The sequence below is a fragment of the Ceratina calcarata genome, unplaced genomic scaffold, assembly GCF_001652005.2.
Source record: "Ceratina calcarata isolate Rehan_Ccalc_2016 unplaced genomic scaffold, ASM165200v1 scaffold46, whole genome shotgun sequence".
Taxonomy (NCBI): domain Eukaryota; kingdom Metazoa; phylum Arthropoda; class Insecta; order Hymenoptera; family Apidae; genus Ceratina; species Ceratina calcarata.
This window is the reverse complement of record NW_017170028.1, coordinates 351,753-372,458: the sequence shown is the minus strand read 5'-3', so window position 1 is coordinate 372,458 and position 20,706 is coordinate 351,753. Positions and strand designations below refer to the sequence as shown.

Sequence of the window (20,706 nt, the reverse complement as noted above, 5' to 3'; positions counted from 1 at the left end):
AAACTTCTAGGATTGACCGTATAGCCAATACATCCTTAAATTTGATCGATTTTGTTCCGACGACGTTGGCTTCCTACAACTGTAGATAAATAAAAATATTTTATCCACTAATGATATGACGTGAGATAGCGAACGAAATCTGCGATGATCGAATTTCTACGGAATTCGCGTGGTTAAAAAGGAAACGTAGTGCTCGCGTGATTTACAAACGCGAGGGAGTACCAGGCTACTGTGGGACTCGTAGTTACCATTAAGTTTTATTTGCGCTTCTTCATAGCGTCGGGATTTCGAAAATAATTGGTTTACTATTGCACCAAGGGGGTAATTCGCTTCTTGCCGGACCACTACCTTCTCCGAAGGAGCGTCGTGAAAAAAGGTTAGCGTAAAGATCATTTGACACTCGACTATTTATCAAACGGAAACTTGCAACTTTCTTTACAGTGAGCTATTTTTCCGTGCCAACGCTTCGCATTTCTAACAAAATAAAGAAGAGCTTCTCAGGAATAAAGAGAATCTCAAGCGTTAAATATTAACTAAATTTCGGTTATTATTTCGAGAGGAATTCTAGTTTAAGCTCGATACAGTTTTCTTCCCCTGGGAATTTTTTTAACGTGGAATTTAAAGTACACGGAATACATTAAATCCGCATGGTTATTAAAAATGCCGGCGAGCTTCTACTTCTATAGTTTTTTTTCATCAACTTCATTATTATAAGTGGCTCTCCGACCGGTGGGTCAACGACAGCCCCGACGGGGTCGATCTTCGTTTTTCTAAAGATCGTGGCCACGCCGGTCGTTAGTTCAATAAAGCCAGCAATAAAAAAGCCTCTCGAGGATGAGGTATTTGCAAATGCACATTGGCCTGATTTATCAGGCATCCAGTGACGCGTCGAAAATAAACAGTCACTGCGAAGACAATCGAATGGACAACAGAGGCTTAGAACTTTGTCTTGGAAGTGTGAACGAAATTCATTCGCAGGGAAGCACCCGTCAGATAGGGTGCAGCTACAATCCGGCCAAAAAACTTGTGTAATTCCTCGACGAGCCGCCACACCATCGAGCAATGTCTCTCCAATTTTCGAGCGCGTTTTTCTTCTCGAAAGTCACCCTTGACATCATGAGTACAAGTCGGAAGCTGGCTCGACCGTCGTTCTTTGAAGAACGCCTCGTGTAACGTCAAAGGCAAACCGTGATGTGAAAGGATCTCGCGAAGAAAAATTGCAATTTCTTTATTCAACCTCATTGTACACGAATAGGTTCCCCAAAAGTGGATTTAATTCAGTTTGAATCACGGACTCGACGATGCTGGGTCAGAGGTCTCTCAGCGACACGGCGGACTGCTCGAAGGGAAATACCAGGGGTCCTGTACCAAGGTTTGCATAGCTTTGGCAAGCTATTCGGCGTAGAGCCGTGTCGTACATAAGGTTACGTGTACGGGAGCTTAGACAAGTGGCTGAGGAACGTACTGCGTGTCCCGAGGTAATTTCTCACAGGTGCGGCACAATCTGGCACCTGCGACGACACACACGCGTGCACGCGTGTATACACGTACGGTCACGTGCTCGTAACCCGCGACACGCCTCCTGTCTCCTACGGCTCGCGATCCGAGACTGGATAAATGGCCCTATCACGACTCGGCGCGTCCTGCCTTTACGACCTCTGGTCTTCGTGATACTAGCCAGAAAGGGAAAGAGAGGACCACCTCCTTTTGTTCTTCTAGCTCGAGTCAAGGATTTGCATCTTGAAATTTTAATAACACCGGTTCGCCAGCTCATTTAGCCCGACTGCTCGCTTAACGTTCGCATGCCAAGGAAAAACTGCGCACGGATATAACGTTATCGATAAACCGTTACGATACACGCGGCGTTCGTTTAAAAAAAGAGAGCGCAGGGTGAACGAGCCACGACATGGCTAGTTACTAGCTATCGAAAGAATTATTGCGCAAGGTTATCGCGCCGCGTCGTCGGCTAGGAACGAGGCGGAATAATTCCGGAGAATGAGCCAAAGTAAGGAAGAAGGAATTACGAAAAATCGTCCCTATGGCCAGGGATTTCCAGCTGGACGTAATCGAACGAAGCCTCTGGGCCCGAGGCATCGCCCGAAGGGAATCCGCCAAATATTCTCCGGCTGCTAGTCGATAGGTCAATAAAATCGATATCGGAGCAACGAAGCTAATGGCAGGTATCACGTAACGTGCCTGATATCGTTATTACGCTGAGATCGCCACTTTGGGCGTGGACACAATTTAGACGGTCAGTCCCTCTTCTCGTTCGGCTGGTCACGTTCCCAGTTACGATTTTCAAACTACGTTATTGCACGCCTAATGCGTTTTTAATTTGAAGAATGTTCAGTAGTAAAATATCCTCGGTTATGAGGTTTTACTGAGAAACAGATTAGGTTTATGCACAGCTGAATGGAATTTTTCAGGCGATAAGGAAAGGTTTGTTTCGACGAAACGAATGAGTAATAATTTTCAATTTATTCGTCGAAGATTAGGGAGCGACGTCACGCGAACCAACGTTTCCTGAAAACTGTAAACCACCATCCCCACCTGGCAATTTTCTACGGTGAGATCGCATGCCTAAAGCGAGCAATCCGTACCCGACTTTTTTTTATCGCGTTAACACGTTCAGATGTTGTCGTTATTACGCCGGCACCCGTTGAATGCGATCTTAAGGTCGAAACTACCGTTACATCCGCCGTGGAAACATCTAAATCTCGCCGTGACTATAAAACGATGAAGGGCGTGTCAGTCACGCGACAACCGATCATCGTTACTCCCGGACAGATTAGATTTCGCGACGGTGTAAGTCGAGAATCTCGAGCCGTTCGGCTTTACGACCGGAATTGAACATCAATTTTTTTACGGAAATCACCAGTTCGCTCATGATTCGTTTAACCAAATCATAATCAACGGTAGCGATGGCAACAATTCGTACGAAAACGAGAAAGTGTCGGTTTTCATTTCAATCTTTTTTCTCCGAACGAAATTGTGAAAATGGAAAAAAAATTGTTTAAAGTCACTATTTGTGTATCGCGAACCGATGCGAATTTATAATCCAATCATCTAGCTGAAAAAATCAGTTTGATGCAAAATACGTGTCGATACGATCCAACGATTTGTTTCGTTTCGACAGACTGTAATTACGACAAAGCATACACGCGGTAAAATACGATTTTACTACGAATGTATTCAACAAAATGTAGAGCACACGATACCGTCCTAAACTCTCTGCCAATTGACAAATGAGCCCATCGTATTTCTCACACCATTTCTTTCAATAACAACATCGTTTACATCGTAACTCGTAATCGTGTATAAATTCAATTGTCCAACCAGAAGGATAAAATAGTTAATCGTTAACTCCAAGTATACATCTCTTTTTGATACGTCAATAAATTCAATGAAATATCATAGATTATTTTTATAACACTTATTTTATAACACGTATTTGTTAATTTAGTACGAGAATATCGCTAATTTCCAGTGAACAATATCTTCGGTACGACCTTGGTGACTGGAATTACCTCAAGAACACTTTAGCGAGTTAAATGTAATTGCACTAATTAACTCGAGGAGACCACTACGCGAGGGAACCACAGTTTTCGGACTCAAACAGTCTGTACTTGCTGCAATACAAATATAACTATAAGTCAGAAGTTCCGCGGAATAAAATCAACATTTGCATAGTCTCTTTTTTCATCCTATTTACCGTTCACGATTTGCTCTGCGATATTTCGTGGAATAAAACTCGGATCGATGCCGTGCCGTGATAACAACTCTAAAATTCATGTGAACGAATCTGGTAACCGATCGTTTCGATTATTTAGCTGATAGCGCGGCAACAATATCTGAGATAGCTACATACATACAAGGATAAGCACAATATCGAAATTGCCTGTAAAATCACTGTTTTATCGTTTATTCTTTCACGCGAATCTGCTTCTGAATTTCAGTATTCTAGTACCATCGACTGTTCTGTGTTAGACTGTTACAGTTAAATGAAACACATTTTTCAGCTTTACAGCTTTCGAGAATAATATTAAAAATTATCTTTATGGAATTACTTGACAATCGGTTCGCACTACTTATTTCCATAACTGTATTTGTTATGTGAAGTCCAGGTTAAATATTTATTACTGTCGGGAAAATTTATTTCAGTGATCAACGAAATTCTAAGCTAAACATGAAGTACATATGAAGTACATATAAAATGTCGTGAAAAATATCTTCTTGGTTTTCCCATCGATTCATTCAAGATTCGAGCTCTGTAATGCATCGCGTCTTAGGCTCTCCTTGCCATTTTTGAACGAGACATCGTACCTGGTAACCGAGATACTATAACTGACGATCGAATCCGCGAGCCGCCTCGTACCAGGCCGATTCGTTCGTGTCTCGACGTTGCATTCGATTCGTACTTATCACGCCAGGTTTCTTGTGATAATCGAGTGTCGTCGGGTCGGTGCCGTTCCATTGGATCACCGCCAGTCTTCTCGAGGTTCTCGCGCGCTGCCCCGCCGTGCAAATTGCATCCGCTCGAGCATGCCAAATTGACCGGGGAGCCGCGCCGTGGAAAAACCGACTGATATTCGGGAAACACGAAGAATCGCTCGCTTCCGGTGCGCGCGCGCGCTGCCATTTCACCGTCGTTCGGAAAATAGTCGAACTTGCGCGATTTAACGCATGGAATTCATACGCGGATTTACACACGTGTATCGTTTCTGCTCTGGTTAATGGCGATGCGAATATTAATTATTCCCTGTGGTCCTGGCAATCATTTGGAAACTGTACCGTGAATTTTTAATACGTTATGTAATTATTATTTTTTTTTTACAGACGTAACATGAGATGATAATTGAATCGGTTACGATTTAGTATTCATTGGAAATTTCGTATCGCGTGAAATCCATTATGAAATATTGACGAGGGATTAATTATTAATTTCCGAGAGAGTAGGTTTGGGCCTTGCGGGAGGCGAGTTTCGCGGAACCGGAACGAGTCAATCCATACCAGAGGACAATCGATCTAACGACAGCGTTGCCCAAAACGCCGCAATTTTGTTGATTAGGTTGTCATCGAGCGAGATGAATCGCGGTTTTCAAGCGAACGCGAGAGATGAACCGGCAAAGAAACGGCGGCGCAGACCAAGGATAACGCGACGCTGATTTATGGTCGCGGCTGCGAAACCTTTTCGGAATTTGCATTAGACATGAGCTGCGAGAAGAATGGTTTCGGTGACTGGCAGAACGTGAAAGGAGACAGAAAAGGGAGACTGACAGGCGACCGGATAGGGACGGATTAATCCAGGCTAACGGAATCGGGGATAACTCGATGGAAACGATAGCTAAAGGAGTCCTAGGTGTCGTCCCTGTCAAGTGAATCCGTTTACCAGGCGGGGAATTAGATTCGCCCAGTGCAAATACCATGTTCCTTTCACTCCCCTGTACAACTTTAATCTCTCGCTGGTCAAGAGGAAGCCAAAAGGAGAATTGATCCGTGGACGTTTAATTAATCAACTGAAGCTCTATGATGTTCTTCACGTGACAACAATACTTTTTTCTTTCCGTTTCTTTTCCCATTCACGTGTTACGAGAGATAATTTTTAGAAAGAGGAAGCTGATCGTTGATAGATTGATTTGTAGAAGCTTTGAGAATTTTCTCAGAATCAGTTGGAAGAGATTAGAAAGGGGAAAATCATCGTCGTAAAAAATGAGAGAATCCCGGCAAAAGAGCCGACCATCCACGTTGAAACGATTCGCCGAGACGGACGTCATATTGGTCTAAGCTGTAAAAATGAAAAAAGGAATCGAGGTGATCCGTTTTACGGTGCCGTAAAACAGCGGCTAGCCGTACCCTCGGCCAGAGAGCTCATACAGAGAATACCTAAATCCGTATACCTTCCCCGCGAGTTTCCCCAGCGAAGATACAGGAGAGAATTGTCGAATTTGGCCCAGTTCCTAAATTGAAACCTTTCCAGATTTTACGTTTGAAAAAGAAATTTGCACATACAGGATATCGCATAAGAACAAGAGATAAGAAATAGTACACTGTACGGGGCAGCATGTAGAAACAGGAAAGTTTAACTCTTGAGCGCGATCTCAAACTGTACGCATCGTAAGATATGACGCTCTTATCGTAGAAGGGCTGTGTACGTAGGCGATAGAGTGCAGAGATTTGAAAAAGTTGCCAGAATTTGCGGGGACGGCGTTCCTGTGTACGCGCCCGTTGAAGAGGCCAGCGTGAGATCGGAATACGAAGTGTCGAAGGGGATAGCCGGTTCCGGAAGAGGAGGCATGGTACGGATAGATAGGCGAAGCGACGGCGAAGTGGAGCAACAGAGTCGTGGCGGATCCCAATGGAGAAGAGGAAGATCGTCGAGAGTAACGGGAGGAGCGCCTGCGCCCTCGGGTATACCGGGTTTCTGCGTACGTTTCCATCAGTCGGGTCTTCAACTTCGGACCGCGAGCAACCGAGTGTTCGGGGACGCGTGACTGCTGCGAACGTCGTTACACTGACACCCTCGTCGTACGACGATTCACCGAGGGGGGACCGGCGAAGCAGAAGGTTTCGCACCAGTGAAAGTTTTCGAAAACGTTGTCGCGGTGCCGCGCCGGATTGCGTCGGAGCGGGCGGCAACGACGGAACTTTCGGTGCCAACGTCCGGAAGTTCAAAGTTCGAATAAGTTCTCCGGCAAAAGTTTCCCGCACGCGCGCCCTGCCTGGAATTTTTATAACGCTGCTCTCTTCCTCTCTTCGTCGCTTCCTCTTACTATCGCCCCTTTCAATTGCAATTTCGCGGGATACGCTCCTACCAGGGGATTTCTGTTGGTCGCATTAATCCCCGGAAGCGACGAGTATTTATTGGTTTGGATGGCTGACCTAAACGCGATTAAAGAGAACCGTATCTCACGGACTTGTAGTCCAAAATGCTTGTCGCTAATAGTCGAATCAATTTCAGTCATTTAAATACGTGCAAAATTTTGTATCGCAAAGAATCGGCCGCGTGAATGTATAGAATTTCGCGATACCAAGGAACAACCTTTTGAATCTCGTTGCTAGGCATTACGCGTTAGTCATCGCGTCAAGAAAGATCAAAGACTGCAATCGTTAATGTCGTTAACATTAATTAATCATCCGCCGAAGAGATAAATATCGTGTATCAGGCTGTGGATCAAGCGCGAACCTATAACGCCGTGTCTGCCAATAATTATGAACAGACTAACTCATTAGTCGCAGCCGACATTAACGGCTCGATACGAACGGCGACGCCTGTTTCGACCGCGTTCCTCTAAACTCTAAGCCGTTCAATTGCTAATCGGGTTCACGCGTCACCGTGTTACCAAAACGAAAGATGTGCCATAGTCAGTTTTCAAATTAATTATTAGACTCCGTTGTTATCCCATTGCTTCATCGTCGGTCAACGTCACGAAGAGAGACGACGACGAAATCGTTAAACTCCGTTGAGCAATAAATTCAACGTTACGCATCTATTACTTCTTCCTATCTAGTCGCAGTAATATCCCGTTGAAGCGGAACACTTCTCGAAACGAATGGTTCATTGGTCGCTCGAAGGAGATCATGAGAAACTGAATCATGCACGCGAACGCAATCGCAGAGATTTGAGAAAAAGGTTCTCGCATCGGATTGGACGATCCATCATTTGCTACTGACGTTGCCTGAACCAGAAAGCCAGAAGGACGAAGAGAGAGAGAGAGAGAGAGAGAGAGAGAGAGAGAAAGAGAGAGAGAGAGAGAAAGGGAGAGACAGAGGGAGAACAGCGCGCAAGCAGGAGGAACTGGTTTATCCCCTGGCTCTCTCGGGTGGTTGCGTAATTAATCGTGAGACTTAATCGAATGCCGAATTAATTGGGACAGATTTACGATCGAGGTCCGTGACAGTGGACCGCGATACCGTTCTACCCGCGATCATGAAGTACCACCGACGCGTGCAGATGACCGCGCGGCGGTCGCAAATGAAAAAGACCGCACGGGAACGCGGTTCGACCCGAGGACGTTAAAGGGACACCGGATCGTACATCACCCGGTTGTCCCGGAACACCGATCTCGTTCCCAAAAGGAAACGATCGAGCAAAACGAGCTTTTCACGCTCGACTCGGCCCGTGTCTCGCCTCGCTACCTACCGACTCGCCGCACCGTTTCATTCCGCCTTCGGCCCTGTTCACCGCCGACTTCCTTCTCGCACCGCTAATTAATCTTCTGCCCGCAACACTCGCGTGTTCAACGACACTGTGGCCGAACGCCAGACCCAGGCCGTTTTCGAGAATATAAAATCGCGGAAAGTGACGTTGAGACTCTCCTTAGTGTACACGCGGGGCAGCCAATTTGGACAGACCGCAGCAAGACGTACTTCCGTACGTAATTAGCAAACGGTTGCCTCAGGAGAGTTTCCGGTTCGATTCCCCTCGATATATATATGCCGTTACGAAGACGGTGTACTGATCAAACGCAGTTGTGCAAATTGTATCTGACGAAAAGTGATTGGCTGAGTCGATTTCGATCTCGGAGCATTCGGAACTAAACTCTTGGTAGCAGCTGCTAAGACAAACTTAACCCCCTTATGAAGATTACGATAAAAAGCCAATGAGAAGTCAACGAATCGAAGCGGAGGAGTAAAGATTCGACATATCGGCGAGCTAAAACTTCCTGTTAAAAAGTGCATCCCCTATCTGAGCGAGCATCCCAACGGGGGAATTAAAAGTAGTCGACGCGTACTCTACGGAGACCGGGCATAAAGATAAGAAGGGGACAGTGTACCAGTAGTGGTCGCGCGAGGCGGAAAAAAGCGAAAAAACTTAGCAAGATGTCAGCTGAAAAAGAAGCAGAATAAGCGGACCGGGTAACTTTCTCGAGCTATTAACGACTGGGGACAAAGTCAGGGAACGATGACATAAAAAGATTAGCTACCGCTGAACCACAAGAATCGATAAGTGCAAAGTGATCAATCTAGATTACGTGCGTTTAAAGAAACGTACAAAAATGCGAGAACTCGGATATCTTTGGAATAAGCGGAATTTCGAGAGCAGGATGGATCTGTGACCGCTCATTACCCGGGAATGCAGTTACGAACTGATAATAGAATTATTTTAGAACTTTCACTAGCGTAATCGTAGAACGTTTGAAAATTTCGTTTTCATCTTCGGTGGCGAACAAGTAGTGCGAGAATGAACCGTGACGAATGAAAAGCGACGTCCGAGTTTAAAAGCCGGTTGAGCCCAACAAAACGCGAAATCGCGGAATCGCTGAATTCGGAGGAATATCCTGCGGGCGAGCCGACGGTGATGGCATGAGGACATTAGTAAGAGGGAGCTGCGGGTCCAGCGAGGAGGAGGATGAGGATGGTGATGGTCGTGATGGTCCTTGGTCAGCTACTGACGAGGATTTTGCTCGCTGCTCATGCAGGAGATCGGCTCGCGGCAGCTCGCAGAATACTCAGAGACGTGCCACTCATAGATGGGTAAGCGACGCAGCGATGTATACGTTTAGATTTAAAATAGTTCATGAACAATTTTTTGAATCGGTGTATGTTAGCATAATTGTGTGAAATTAATATTATAATCTGAAATAGATTAGTTCGAAAACTGGTCAGTACTGACTCATGTTTGACAAACTTTGTACGTGCGATCGATTTCGTATAAATTTAGAGTTACAGAATATATATATCTCCAAACAAATATTTCTGCAAGTTGCCAATTTAATTGGATAGGACAGTACATAGGAAACGGTGAAAGCTGGCACAAAGAAGTAGGTGAAATTTAAAGCGGGATATACATGTACAAGTGTCTGAGTTTAGGAGCTGTGATGCCTCCCCGTAAAACCCTGAAGAGACCCTGCCCGTTCCTCACTTTGTCCATTCGTAGTTAAATTTTTGGTGTGCTCTGATGTCACGTAAAATTGTTAAAATTTTAATGAATAACTGAAAACTCTAGTGTAATCGTTAACTCGAGTGCAGTTGAAGCACACGAGAACCGCAAGGCACGAATTTATAGCCGTGCCTGGGGAACAATGTCGTCGTAACGACGCGCATGGACGACGTTCTATAGCCGAAGCGTGCCTCTAATTACACCGGAATTAAGCTTGAAAGGAATGTCTCGTCGTGTGTCCGATTCACCGATCGAAACGTGGATTCGTTCGTCGCTTTACGCAGATTCAAATTCTTCTTGATACTGTCGAACGCGGAATAGGTAAAAAAATTTCTATTCCCGTTTGCCTTTTTTTCTCGTACCGATGAATTTTTAAGATCGCAAAGGTGTGGCTAACTATTGTGTTCAATGGTGTGTAAGCAGAATGATTAATTTTGTTTTTCGCATTCAATGTTCCGCGAGATAACTTCGAAGATAAACGAGCAGGTGACTTCCGGTCGCTACCGACGTCCACGTCGAACCGAGTGGACAAAAGAAACGCGACAGTGGTTTCTGATAACACGACAGCCGTACAAAAAAAACTGTGCGCTCGGATCCATTCGCGATGCGGAATATTCGACGATCGTGGCATACAATAACAAAACGCATAAGCATAAAAATAATGCATGAGTCGTGGGAGAATTGTTCCAGATCGCAGTTGCTCGAAACACTCTTTTATTCGGTGTTCGTATACTCGATTAGATCCGAGGAAAACTCGAAAATTCTCCAAGAGACAATGAGAAAGTTTCACGGTCGCGAGAGAACGGAAACACATTAACAGGGAAAGAGAATTAAACGTTCGAGGAAGGACCAAAGGAGTCGAGAAAAGAAAAGGGTAAAAGGAAAAAGAGAGTTCGACCAGGGGATGAAACACAAGTAAGATAGAATTGAGCTCAAGGATAGCCGGTGGCCATCCGGATTCTCGAGTTACTCGGAGGGTGGATACTAGTTTCTGTTCCTCGCACTTGCGAAACGGTCCCATGCGCCTCTTCCTCTATTCGCTTCCCTACGCGTTCCACAATGCGCGTAGGGTTTCGTTGGCATGCGATCGTATCCATGTCCGAGCAAATAACCTGTCGAATCGAAAGGCGACAATGGTCCCCCGTGGAAATATCGTTCGAACGAGAACGCAACGCGAACCGTCGAAAGACCGTGTATTCTCTCCGTCCTTCGATGGTGCATACAAATTACCCCATAGACCAGGCAATTACACGCTATAAAAATTCTGTCGTCCCGTTTTGCATTTAAATAAGCGAACTGCTATCGAACCGATGCGCGTGTTTCAGCTTCCAAAGAGTCTCCGATATTGAAGCAATGCGGGTTCACGAGAATAAGTCAGTGGTTCACGACAGAGACGAGAGAACGATCCCTTTCTCATCGGAAATTACGATCCTCCCTATCCCGGGATACATTTTAACCTCGGGAGTCGTGATAGAAATTCGAGGAGTCTTCGGAGGTATCGTCCGTAAAAGGGTTGCAGCGCGTCACGCCGCGTTGAGAAATGGAACAGGAACGATTTCGCCGATTGTCGTCGACCCGAAGGCGATTCGTTATCGATAACGAGTGAAAGCCTCGTCGAGCCTATTGTGTCACGGATAATAGTTTGCATTTTTCCACCGGCAATGGCCGCGGGGTCAGCCGGTTCCAGGGAGAGTTACGTAACAATCGTGGGACGAGCAACGTCGCGTTGTTCGCGAAAGGGTGAAGTTGAAAAAGGAAAATGAATGACACTGTGTCGTCGAGAGTTTTTGCGAACGACCAATCCTCGCCGATTATAGGCCAGTCTCCTCTTTTCATGCGCGAGAAAACAACCCAAAACCGTGACCAGTTTTGCTTCGTTCGTGTAAAGATTTATTCGCGGTGGACGCGTTCTCGACGAGGGAAAAAGATTCTTTTCATCAGTGTTATTATTACCTCATTTCCGTGTCGGAAATTCACTTAAAAAGGGAAACGAGCGGTCGGTCGTGTTCGCGACTGGACGAGGGGCACTGCCAGGAAGGAAATCGTGTACGCGTTCATAGGCGTCGTCGTTTTCTTTTGCCAGACGTTGAACAAAATTTAACCCGCAATTATCGTTGTTTGCCTGTACGCCCATTAAACCGTGTACCGACAACGTTTCCGAGCACCGAGACGGGTCAGAATTTTTTTTCCTCATGGAACCATGCGAAATTCACGAAAATATTTCCCTTCCTTCGTCGAGCTGATAAGCCGCTTGGACACCGGCCTGTAATTACGCTATTCAACGACTCTGTTTATAGCGGTCATTGCCGCGTAGAAATATTTAATTACCCGTTCCAGGCCGTAGGACCGCAAAGGGCGCGCCTGCTGGCCAGCACTCTACGCTGAAAAGGGTGCAAAAAGAGATTTCCTCGTCGCAACTACTTTCAAACGTCCTCCGCAGAAGAAAAAAGAACTCGCGTAATAAGCAATTACGATCGTTTCATCCACAAAGCTTGACCGAAACGCTCCTTGACACTTTGAGGACTTACTTTTATTAAGGCGACGAACTTTTACACTTTTAATGAAATACTTTATTGACAACTATTGAGAGATTAAACGGTAATTTTCGATGTTGTAATCGGCAATCTTCAAATGCTACGTGTAATATTTATGATGTAATTTACTGGAATTAATCGTACATCAGAAACTTTCGAAGAAACGAGTTGTCGGTTTCAATCGAACCGTTTTATTAAACGGTTGATGTTGTGGGAATAACGCGAGAAGGCAAGTGGAGAGAAGAAGATTATGCATATTGCGCGAACAGATAATGCGCTGGGAACACGTGAGAGCTTTTCGTTGAACATTATCATTCTTCCGGCTGGGTATAGGTAGAGGAGCTCACAAGATACGGGGAGAAGTTCAAAGTTCCGAGAGTCGACGTGTACGGTCGTATCCGCTCAACGGCGCATAAATGTATAAGCACGCGGGGGTAGCGTACACGACGCGGCGCGGTGGAACACCGAGCAAGTAGCGTCCACGATGATGCTTAAAGCTTAAAAGCAGCAAAGGAGATTTAGGGCGACGAGACGTCGAGTTGGCCAAGTTATCCGGAGAACCGACGCAAGTGGATGCCGGAACGGCTACCATCGTTCCAACATGGATTTCAATTAACCCTGTTTGTCTTCTTTCGACTTTCCCGAATGTCAATAAAAATTATTTTAATGCAACAATCTAAATTTGTTCCTCGCGATCTTTCGAACCGCACGTATTGCATGCGATATGTATGCCGCGTAATTTTCCACCGTATCGATTAATTAAGTTTCCTGCAAATAGAATATAAATTCCACTTACCGCAGAATTGAAATCAGAAACCGAGTGGTTACTTGATCACCGAGAAAGTTCGGTTCTAAAGGCGAATCGGCGTAGAGAGCAACGAGTCGTTTCGAGAAAGACACAAAGCTCATTATGCAGTCTCTCTGAGGTAAGAATCGTCCGGGGGATGCTTTGATATTCTCAAGTGCGCTCGATGCAGGATCGTAACCGCATTCGAAAAGAATGCAGTCTACGAGGCAATGATAACGATCGGGGCAATAGCCGTAGAGAAAGATTATCGAAGCCGCGGCACGTGAAACTGCTCGACGTACGACTATTGGCCTGGCTCGCCGTAGAAAGGGTAGCACATTTTCCGATGTCTGGAAGTTTCGCTAAATGCGTTGCGTAAAATCGAGCGCTTCACCTACCCGCTGTCTCGTACGTGCAAACCGCCCGACTAGAAGTACGTAGAGAAAAAGAAGAAGTACGACGTACACGCGCTATAAATTCTTTCATTCGACCATCGCGCGACCCTACAAAGCTATCTGTTCGAAGCGCGGAGAGGACAGATCAGAGGGTAGCCGGATATTCGCAATTTTACGTGAATTTTTCCGAGGTAGAAAATTATTCGTTAAAAGCTAGTCGTCGTACTTTAAGAGCCGATATCCATACGTGACCGGGACTGCACTTTTTCTCCTCTTTCACTCTGCCTTCTGCCCGCCGCCCGTGCCACGCCTCATCTCTTTGATCAACCGCGAAGAAACGTTCCCCCGACTCGATTTACCTCGTACCAAAATACTTTCGATCCACATCGATTCATTCATGTGTCGATTTGAAACGATTTTCCGACGACGCGTGACTGTGTCACGGTTCAATTTCGAGACAAGAGAAATTAGGAAAGGAAAGGACGTTCCTTCTCGACCCACCTTTTTCCCTTGATTCGATACTCCCTCGAGAAGCTGCAAGGGGAAAAAATTAGAATGGCACCGAGAGACGAGATGAAGGAGAAACACCCTTCGAAAGGTAAGAAGTACCGTCTTGGGAACGATGAGACCGGTGTTCGAATTGTTCTTGCGAACGGCAAAAGTATCCCGAGTCTATCGGCAGAAGCTATCTCGAACCGCCATCTCTTTCGACTTCGTGTCTCGTTCAATTCGAAACAATGGTTTCTTTTTCAATGAGAGATCTCCTCTCGCTTCTTTTCAAAGAATGCCGCTAAGAACGTTCGCGATTGATGTTGACTTTCTTAAGATTTTTATTCATTAATCACGACACAGTAAAGGAAATGAGTGAACCATTATTCGGGCGAAACCGTAAACATGTTCGCAATTAAAAAACCGATTATTCGTTAATGAAGTGAAGTTAGATTACGTATAAAAATCTGGAAAGCATTTAAAATATCGACAGATTTCTTTCGAAGAAGCTTCAAAAATATGTTTAAAGGTTTTCCAGGATGTTTGATTGTGCTGAGTTACACGGCACGAAATGAACTTCAATAAACAGACGCATCCTTTGGGAATACGATTCCAAGAATTGGCGCCATAGGACGCTGTATAATATAGTACGAATCTCATGCAATATTAATTTGGCACCATGTGAAATTTCATTTTATCAATCAATTTTTTCATACCAACTACGATTCATCGTGAAATAATAAATTCGTTTTAAAACGAATAAAGCGCGCCTAATGAATAAAACTGTTAATTCCTTTACATAGGGACGGTTTTCGCATTGATTTCACACGTACAATTGCGCTCAGTTTAATTTTTCCTGACGAACATGCCACTCGGTTCTACCCTTCAGTTTCGTTTAGAATAGTGCACAAGCGTTGTCCGCATTCGCGATAACGACAGATGCGTGTGCCTTTTGATCGCTATTGATTCAATCCGTCCAATAAATACCATAAAAACGTGATACGTTTAAAGTTTCACACGCGCCCATCTGTCCCGTTTCACGTCGGTCCTATTTAAGATTTTCAACTCGTACAACAAACGATAAGTTTTGTACATATTAAAATTTTTGCGGATTGAACGCGGTCACGATGATAATTAAAAGTCATGAATTATGAAAAAAATCCCACGAATTACGATCTTCGCGGGAACAAAGAGCCGGCATTGTTCCATCGCGCGCGGCCGGAAGTTTGCCGCACTCCGGCTCTTTGCGACGAACGCAAAGTCGCCACAAAAGTTCCCGGCGCGCCGCCGCGTCGTCGCGGCTTTGTCACTCTTTTCACGTCGTTCTAATTAATTTTATTAACGAGCACCGCAAAACCATCGAGCGCCGAGCGCGCGGAAACTTTCGCAGGATCCTGCCGCCTTGAAGCGAAGGTTCGTTAACGGTCTCGCGGAGGCGAACGAATGGAAAAGAAGAGAGCTGTGATAACGATCGAAGTTCCCTTTCGGTAAAAGCTCGATTTCTACGCTTTTAAAGCTCGTCCCATTGTACACCGGTCCGATGAACACGACAGTGAAGATCGGGGGGGAGCAGAGAACGAATTACTAGCTCCGAGTTCAATTTGTAAGAAAAGCGCGGATTCTTAGGAACCGGTCACTGTGAGATCAACCTGGGTCTCACGGTTATCGAAATGGACACGCGGTCTCCTCGCAGAGCTTCGACTGCGACGAAACATTATTTCCCGCGGCGACCGTCCCCCGTCCAATGAATACTCATTATACGTGACGAAATTCCCGCTCCGTCCATTTTTTAATGAATAATGCAAGACGTCTCGGATTCAACGCGAGTAACACGTTACAGGAATCTTCGGTGTCACCCCCTCGACTCGAAATTGAAACAGGACCGAATAAAAATAGCTCCGCGGGATTCTCATTAAATCACAAGCTCAAACATGACGAATAACGATTTAACGGGCTTATGGAAACTGAAAGATTGAGAATGGCTGGACGAAGAACACGAAACCTGAAACGCGACAGAGACATACGATATGTTATCGGATAACTCATTAAGATGATCACAATTCGTAGAATATACGTACTAAGATACGCACGGAGATTGATCTTCCTAGGGAAACCAATTCGCGATACGAAGCAATGCACGGCCATTCCTAATGGAGTAAATGTGTGTAACGGAAACCCGGACAGAAGCGGCCGGACCGAACAGACACCAACTTACTACGAAGTTTATGTAGCTGCAATGTGTAACTCGATTTCGCGGAGTTAGTCGAAGGCGTCGATGCTGTCTTACCGAGTCCATTCCCGCGGGGCCGTGGGCCCGTAAATCGAATCACGGATCTTGGATCCCGGACGTGACTTAAAACTTGACTGCGTGTGATCGAGCTCACGGACTAAACGAAGCTAAAAGAGACGCTGGCAATGTCCTGGCGTAACCGGGACACTCGCGAGCATCATTGTAGGCATGCACGTAACGTAGAGATCGTGCTTATCCGATCTCATGGCGCTAAACGGAACAGCGCCGTTAAATATTTATGTAACGCATGGAGGATCGTGACCATTAATATGTCGCGCAATTCATTTACCGCGCTATGCCAGGTGAGATAAACCTTGTGACACAGATGTAACGGTAACAAGCCTGGTGTACAGTGTTCCGGTGTACACACGAACTTTAATAACTCCATTGAGTCGTTGTACGCGGATAACAGCCGCGAGGAGTACGACGAGAGAAGGGTGGTGGGTTGCGAAATAAATTGTCGCGGCGAGGCGCGTATTAGCGTTGCCTCGGAGGGAGGAGAACCACAGAGTCGACTCTCCTCACTGGGAGAGAGGTAAGTTTAAAGAAGTGGCAACAAAGTTTGCTAGATAGTCGCCGGACTTTACGGTGGATTAGATTTTATGATTCGGAGAGGGACACGGCTGGAAACAGTCCGCGGTTAATCGCAGGACGAATTAAAATATAAAAGCGAACTCCGTCGCTAACGGTGCTGCTAGTTCAGCTGAAATTCACCGCGAAAGGAACGGTCGCGGCTGTGCGCTCTCCTCTTCTGTTTTTGTAATTTAAACGAATCATCGTAATTCTTTGTCTCAACTTCGTCCTCTGAAGCGGAGAATCGCGAATGGAAGACAGAATAGAAATTAAGGTATTTGTGACCGCGTGAGCGGTAAAGCAGTCCACTTTTATGGAACGTTTGACACAGGAAACAGTTGGTTAAACTCTGGTGACGATCAAAGGGACGGCAGTGGTGCACGCTTCGGTCGGATGTTAGGCTCGGGATTTCTCAGCTAAAACCGGAAGTCGTATTTGCATGCCCGGTGACGTCGCCGCCGCCAGCAAACGGAATATTCGCCATTCATATGCATATCGGGGCCAGCTACCTTATCGCGCTTTGCCAATTAACCCTTTCCGGTGAAAACGTATCCACAATCGCTCGCTCGCTCGCGGCTGCATACGTGTGCGCGACGTTGGCAGTATCCGTTTGGCTCCTGGCCTGAAGAAATTTCAACGAAGCTTCCGCGAAATCGACGTGAGGGATATCTCTCTCTTCTTAGACACGCATCGCATCCGTTGAATATGCATGACGAGCTAATGCGAAAATGCTTGAAAAGTACGGGGGAACTCTCCATTGACGTACGCAAGGAAAGAGAGAGAGAGAGAAAAGGGGAGACAGGAATTGCGACTCGTTTTTCAACCGGAAGTCGCTTCGTTTGAAGACGACCGGAAAGGATATACCGAAGTGGAGGAAGTCGATGTTCGCCGCGGCGCGATGTTATCTCCCCGGTTAGGGCGGGCGCCCTCTCTGTCCACGGACGACGTAATTAGGGCAATTATGTTGAAAAAGACGTTCGTCGAAATTGCCGAGCGTCGTATCCAATTTTCGTTTAGACGACACTGACGAAGATCGACGAACGAAGGAATCCTGGTACCAGTGTAATTTTGGCTTTGCTCTCTCTTTGTACAGCGGAACGTAATTAGGGCAATCATGCCGGGAAAAGCCGCCTTAATGGAGTACGATAAAACGAAGAAACGAGATATCGGCCGGAATTTTTTTTACGCTCATCGCCCTCGTCGCGTAGCGGCGGCGTCGCGCTGTGCCGGACACCGATCGATGAAATTCACCGCGGATAGAAAGAAGAAGGATGAGGAAAAACGGGGAAAAAGTCTAATTCGGGCCGGCTATGACCAATAAGCGACGGAATTTTTACGACACCCTGTTATCGATGAGTGCAAACACGAGTCTGGCCGTCGGCCAACCTCCGCGAACACTTTCCTGCACGGTCGACCCTCGCATGCCCGACGGTTAACGGCCGTTTCAAAGGATAATTCTCGTAGGAGCGACGACCGAGCTGGTCTCGCGATATCCAGCATTCTTTTCCCTCGGACATCGATAAGCCTGGCCTGGGAAAAATTGGGTCGACGACCGATTCCGATTTCCGTTCTCGCGAAATTTTATATCACGGGATAACGAGCCGCGCTCCAGTTCGATTCGATGAGGAATTCGTTTAAACGAGAATTGAAACGCGCCACGTCATCCTCGCGACCGGGCAAACATTGAGCCGACAACGAATAATGATCCCTCCCAGAACGGGCCGAGGCATGTCGATCAAAAATTTTCGACTCGAATCGAAATAGGTCTGCAAACAATCTCGTCGTCGCGTGCACGTCATTTCCCTGGTTAATTAATTGACAATGCGCGCGAAAAAACAGAGTGAATTTCGAAAAACCTTGCTGTTTACCGGCCGATTTGCCAGTTGATTCAGTCTCGTGATTGTTCATTTATCGAGATGCCTGATTCGTTATGATAACAGGCGCGACGTTAAAAAAACGAAACGAGAATATCGTCACGGGTTTAATAGAATCGTTCGATCGCGACCAAAGTGAAATGCCAGACAGTTTAACCCGCTTCGATCGGCTATTTAGAGGCGAACACGCATAGCGGAACTTCCGGCGCCGCGTGATAAGCATACTTCGTTCCATCCGATTCACTTCCGCGGACGGTATGCGGTCGCACGTAGGGACACTATCAAACGTTCCGACTCTAACGCTTATTGGTTTTCCTAATTATTACCGAGCCGCATTCCGGTCGTTGATCGAATCGTTCGTGCATCGCTTCCCGTATCGAAACGTAATCGAGCTACAGTCGTATCCGACAAAGATCATCCCGAAAGCTTAAAGATTCGAAACGGAATGGCAGGATACAGTATTCCCTCGGATTGAAAATCCAATCATCGTTCGAAACGGTCCGATTGCCAGGAAACAGTTGGAAATGGCAAAGAAATTTCACTCACAATCCCGTGGAATACAAAGCGTCCGATGTACCAACGAATTAGACCTCTGTTCTCCAATTTTTTCTATCAAAATTGCGATTCTCATCTCATAATTACTTTCGCATGAGAAATTTTAAACATGCTATTATAAAAATAACCGCAATGAGATAGCGTTCCAAGGTAGAGAATCTGAGAATTAGAAGGTAGAAATTAGCGCGAAGACCGTACCTAATGCTGAGAGCGTAAGCAGAACGACCGGTCGCTAAGATCGACATCGGGAAGTTTGTTACGCGGTGCACCATTATTATCACTTAGAGACCGCGTCACGGCGACGGCGAAATTTAAGGAATCGTTAAACGGACGTGTGCAGTATCTCGAATCAGACGAATGTCGAAATTTTACTCGGATAAGAACGAATTGAGTCTTTCGAGTCAAGCGGTATCTTTGCTCTCGTCGTAATCGTTATCGTAGAACGAAATTAACGGAACCGGCCCATTAGTCGTTTCGCCCTAATCTTCGTTGCAGGGACCTCGGGGGTGGAAAAAGGGAGAAACGAGAGGATCGGAGGAGTCTGGAAGTTAATGTATGCGGCAGTGTAGCGACGTTAATCGACGAGAATGTTTAGGTAGCCGGTTTTGATCCTTGCAAACTTTCCGAATTATCGGTCGACGAGTAGAGAGAAGGAACAGACAGAGAGAGGAGCAGCTGAAGGCTGGAGGATGCACGGAAGCATGGACCGCTCGTTTGGTTACCTAATTCCGTTCGAAGTTAAATTCCCCTCGCACCACGTTCAAAGTGCATTCAGCCACCGTGCGGTGCGATTCGCGGCAAACGGTCGGGCAGATCCATCTCTGATTCAGGTCAGATTTGTTGGACTAACAATACCTACACGCTCGCTCTGTCTCCGTTGGTCTCGCGCGGTTCCGCATCAAAATTCCTTTGTGTCACGAACCGACGATTCAGCCCGAAACATTGTCGAATATTTTCATAACGAATTTGATAATCAACGACGCAAGGACAATCGAGGAGAATTCAATGCGATCCACGATGACTGAAAAAGGTCGCTGACGTATTCCCGTTGGAAGTTGGCTCGGCAAATATTTAGTTGTATCTCGGTAAATGTATGCCCAGTGAAGAATCAACAGCAAACAACATTACAAACTCAAATATAACGCACGGTATACAACCTCCTCTCGCGTATTACACACAGCAATGACCTTTTACGACTAATTACAAAAATGGGACGCCGCGCTGTTCGCCGAACCTGAATATAAACGCGTTAAAACGATGTCGGAACGATTAACGCCGCGTCGGATCCAGGTATTATATCAACGTGAAATCAATTACTCACGTGTCGGA

The 20,706-nt window shown here is 46.0% G+C and overlaps 1 protein-coding gene and 1 long non-coding RNA gene across 7 annotated transcripts in view; one reads left to right on the top strand and one right to left on the bottom strand.

Moving 5' to 3' along the window:
- The window catches only part of LOC108627335 (uncharacterized), a 153,692-nt gene that overhangs the window by 84,453 nt on the left and 48,533 nt on the right, over positions 1–20,706 (bottom strand). The window lies entirely within an intron of this gene.
- The window catches only part of LOC108627334 (dipeptidase 1), a 59,899-nt gene continuing 45,644 nt past the window's right edge, over positions 6,452–20,706 (top strand). Inside the window, exons 1-2 of one of the 5 annotated variants that reach the window (XM_026815528.1) lie at positions 6,452–6,564; positions 7,875–9,474. In XM_026815528.1, the coding sequence (XP_026671329.1) occupies positions 9,350–9,474 (125 nt within the window). In that variant the 5' untranslated portion in view covers positions 6,452–6,564; positions 7,875–9,349. Of the gene's footprint in view, positions 9,475–20,706 lie in introns of all 5 variants that reach the window. The other 4 variants (XM_026815527.1, XM_026815525.1, XM_026815524.1 and 1 more) reach the window with 4 other exon arrangements.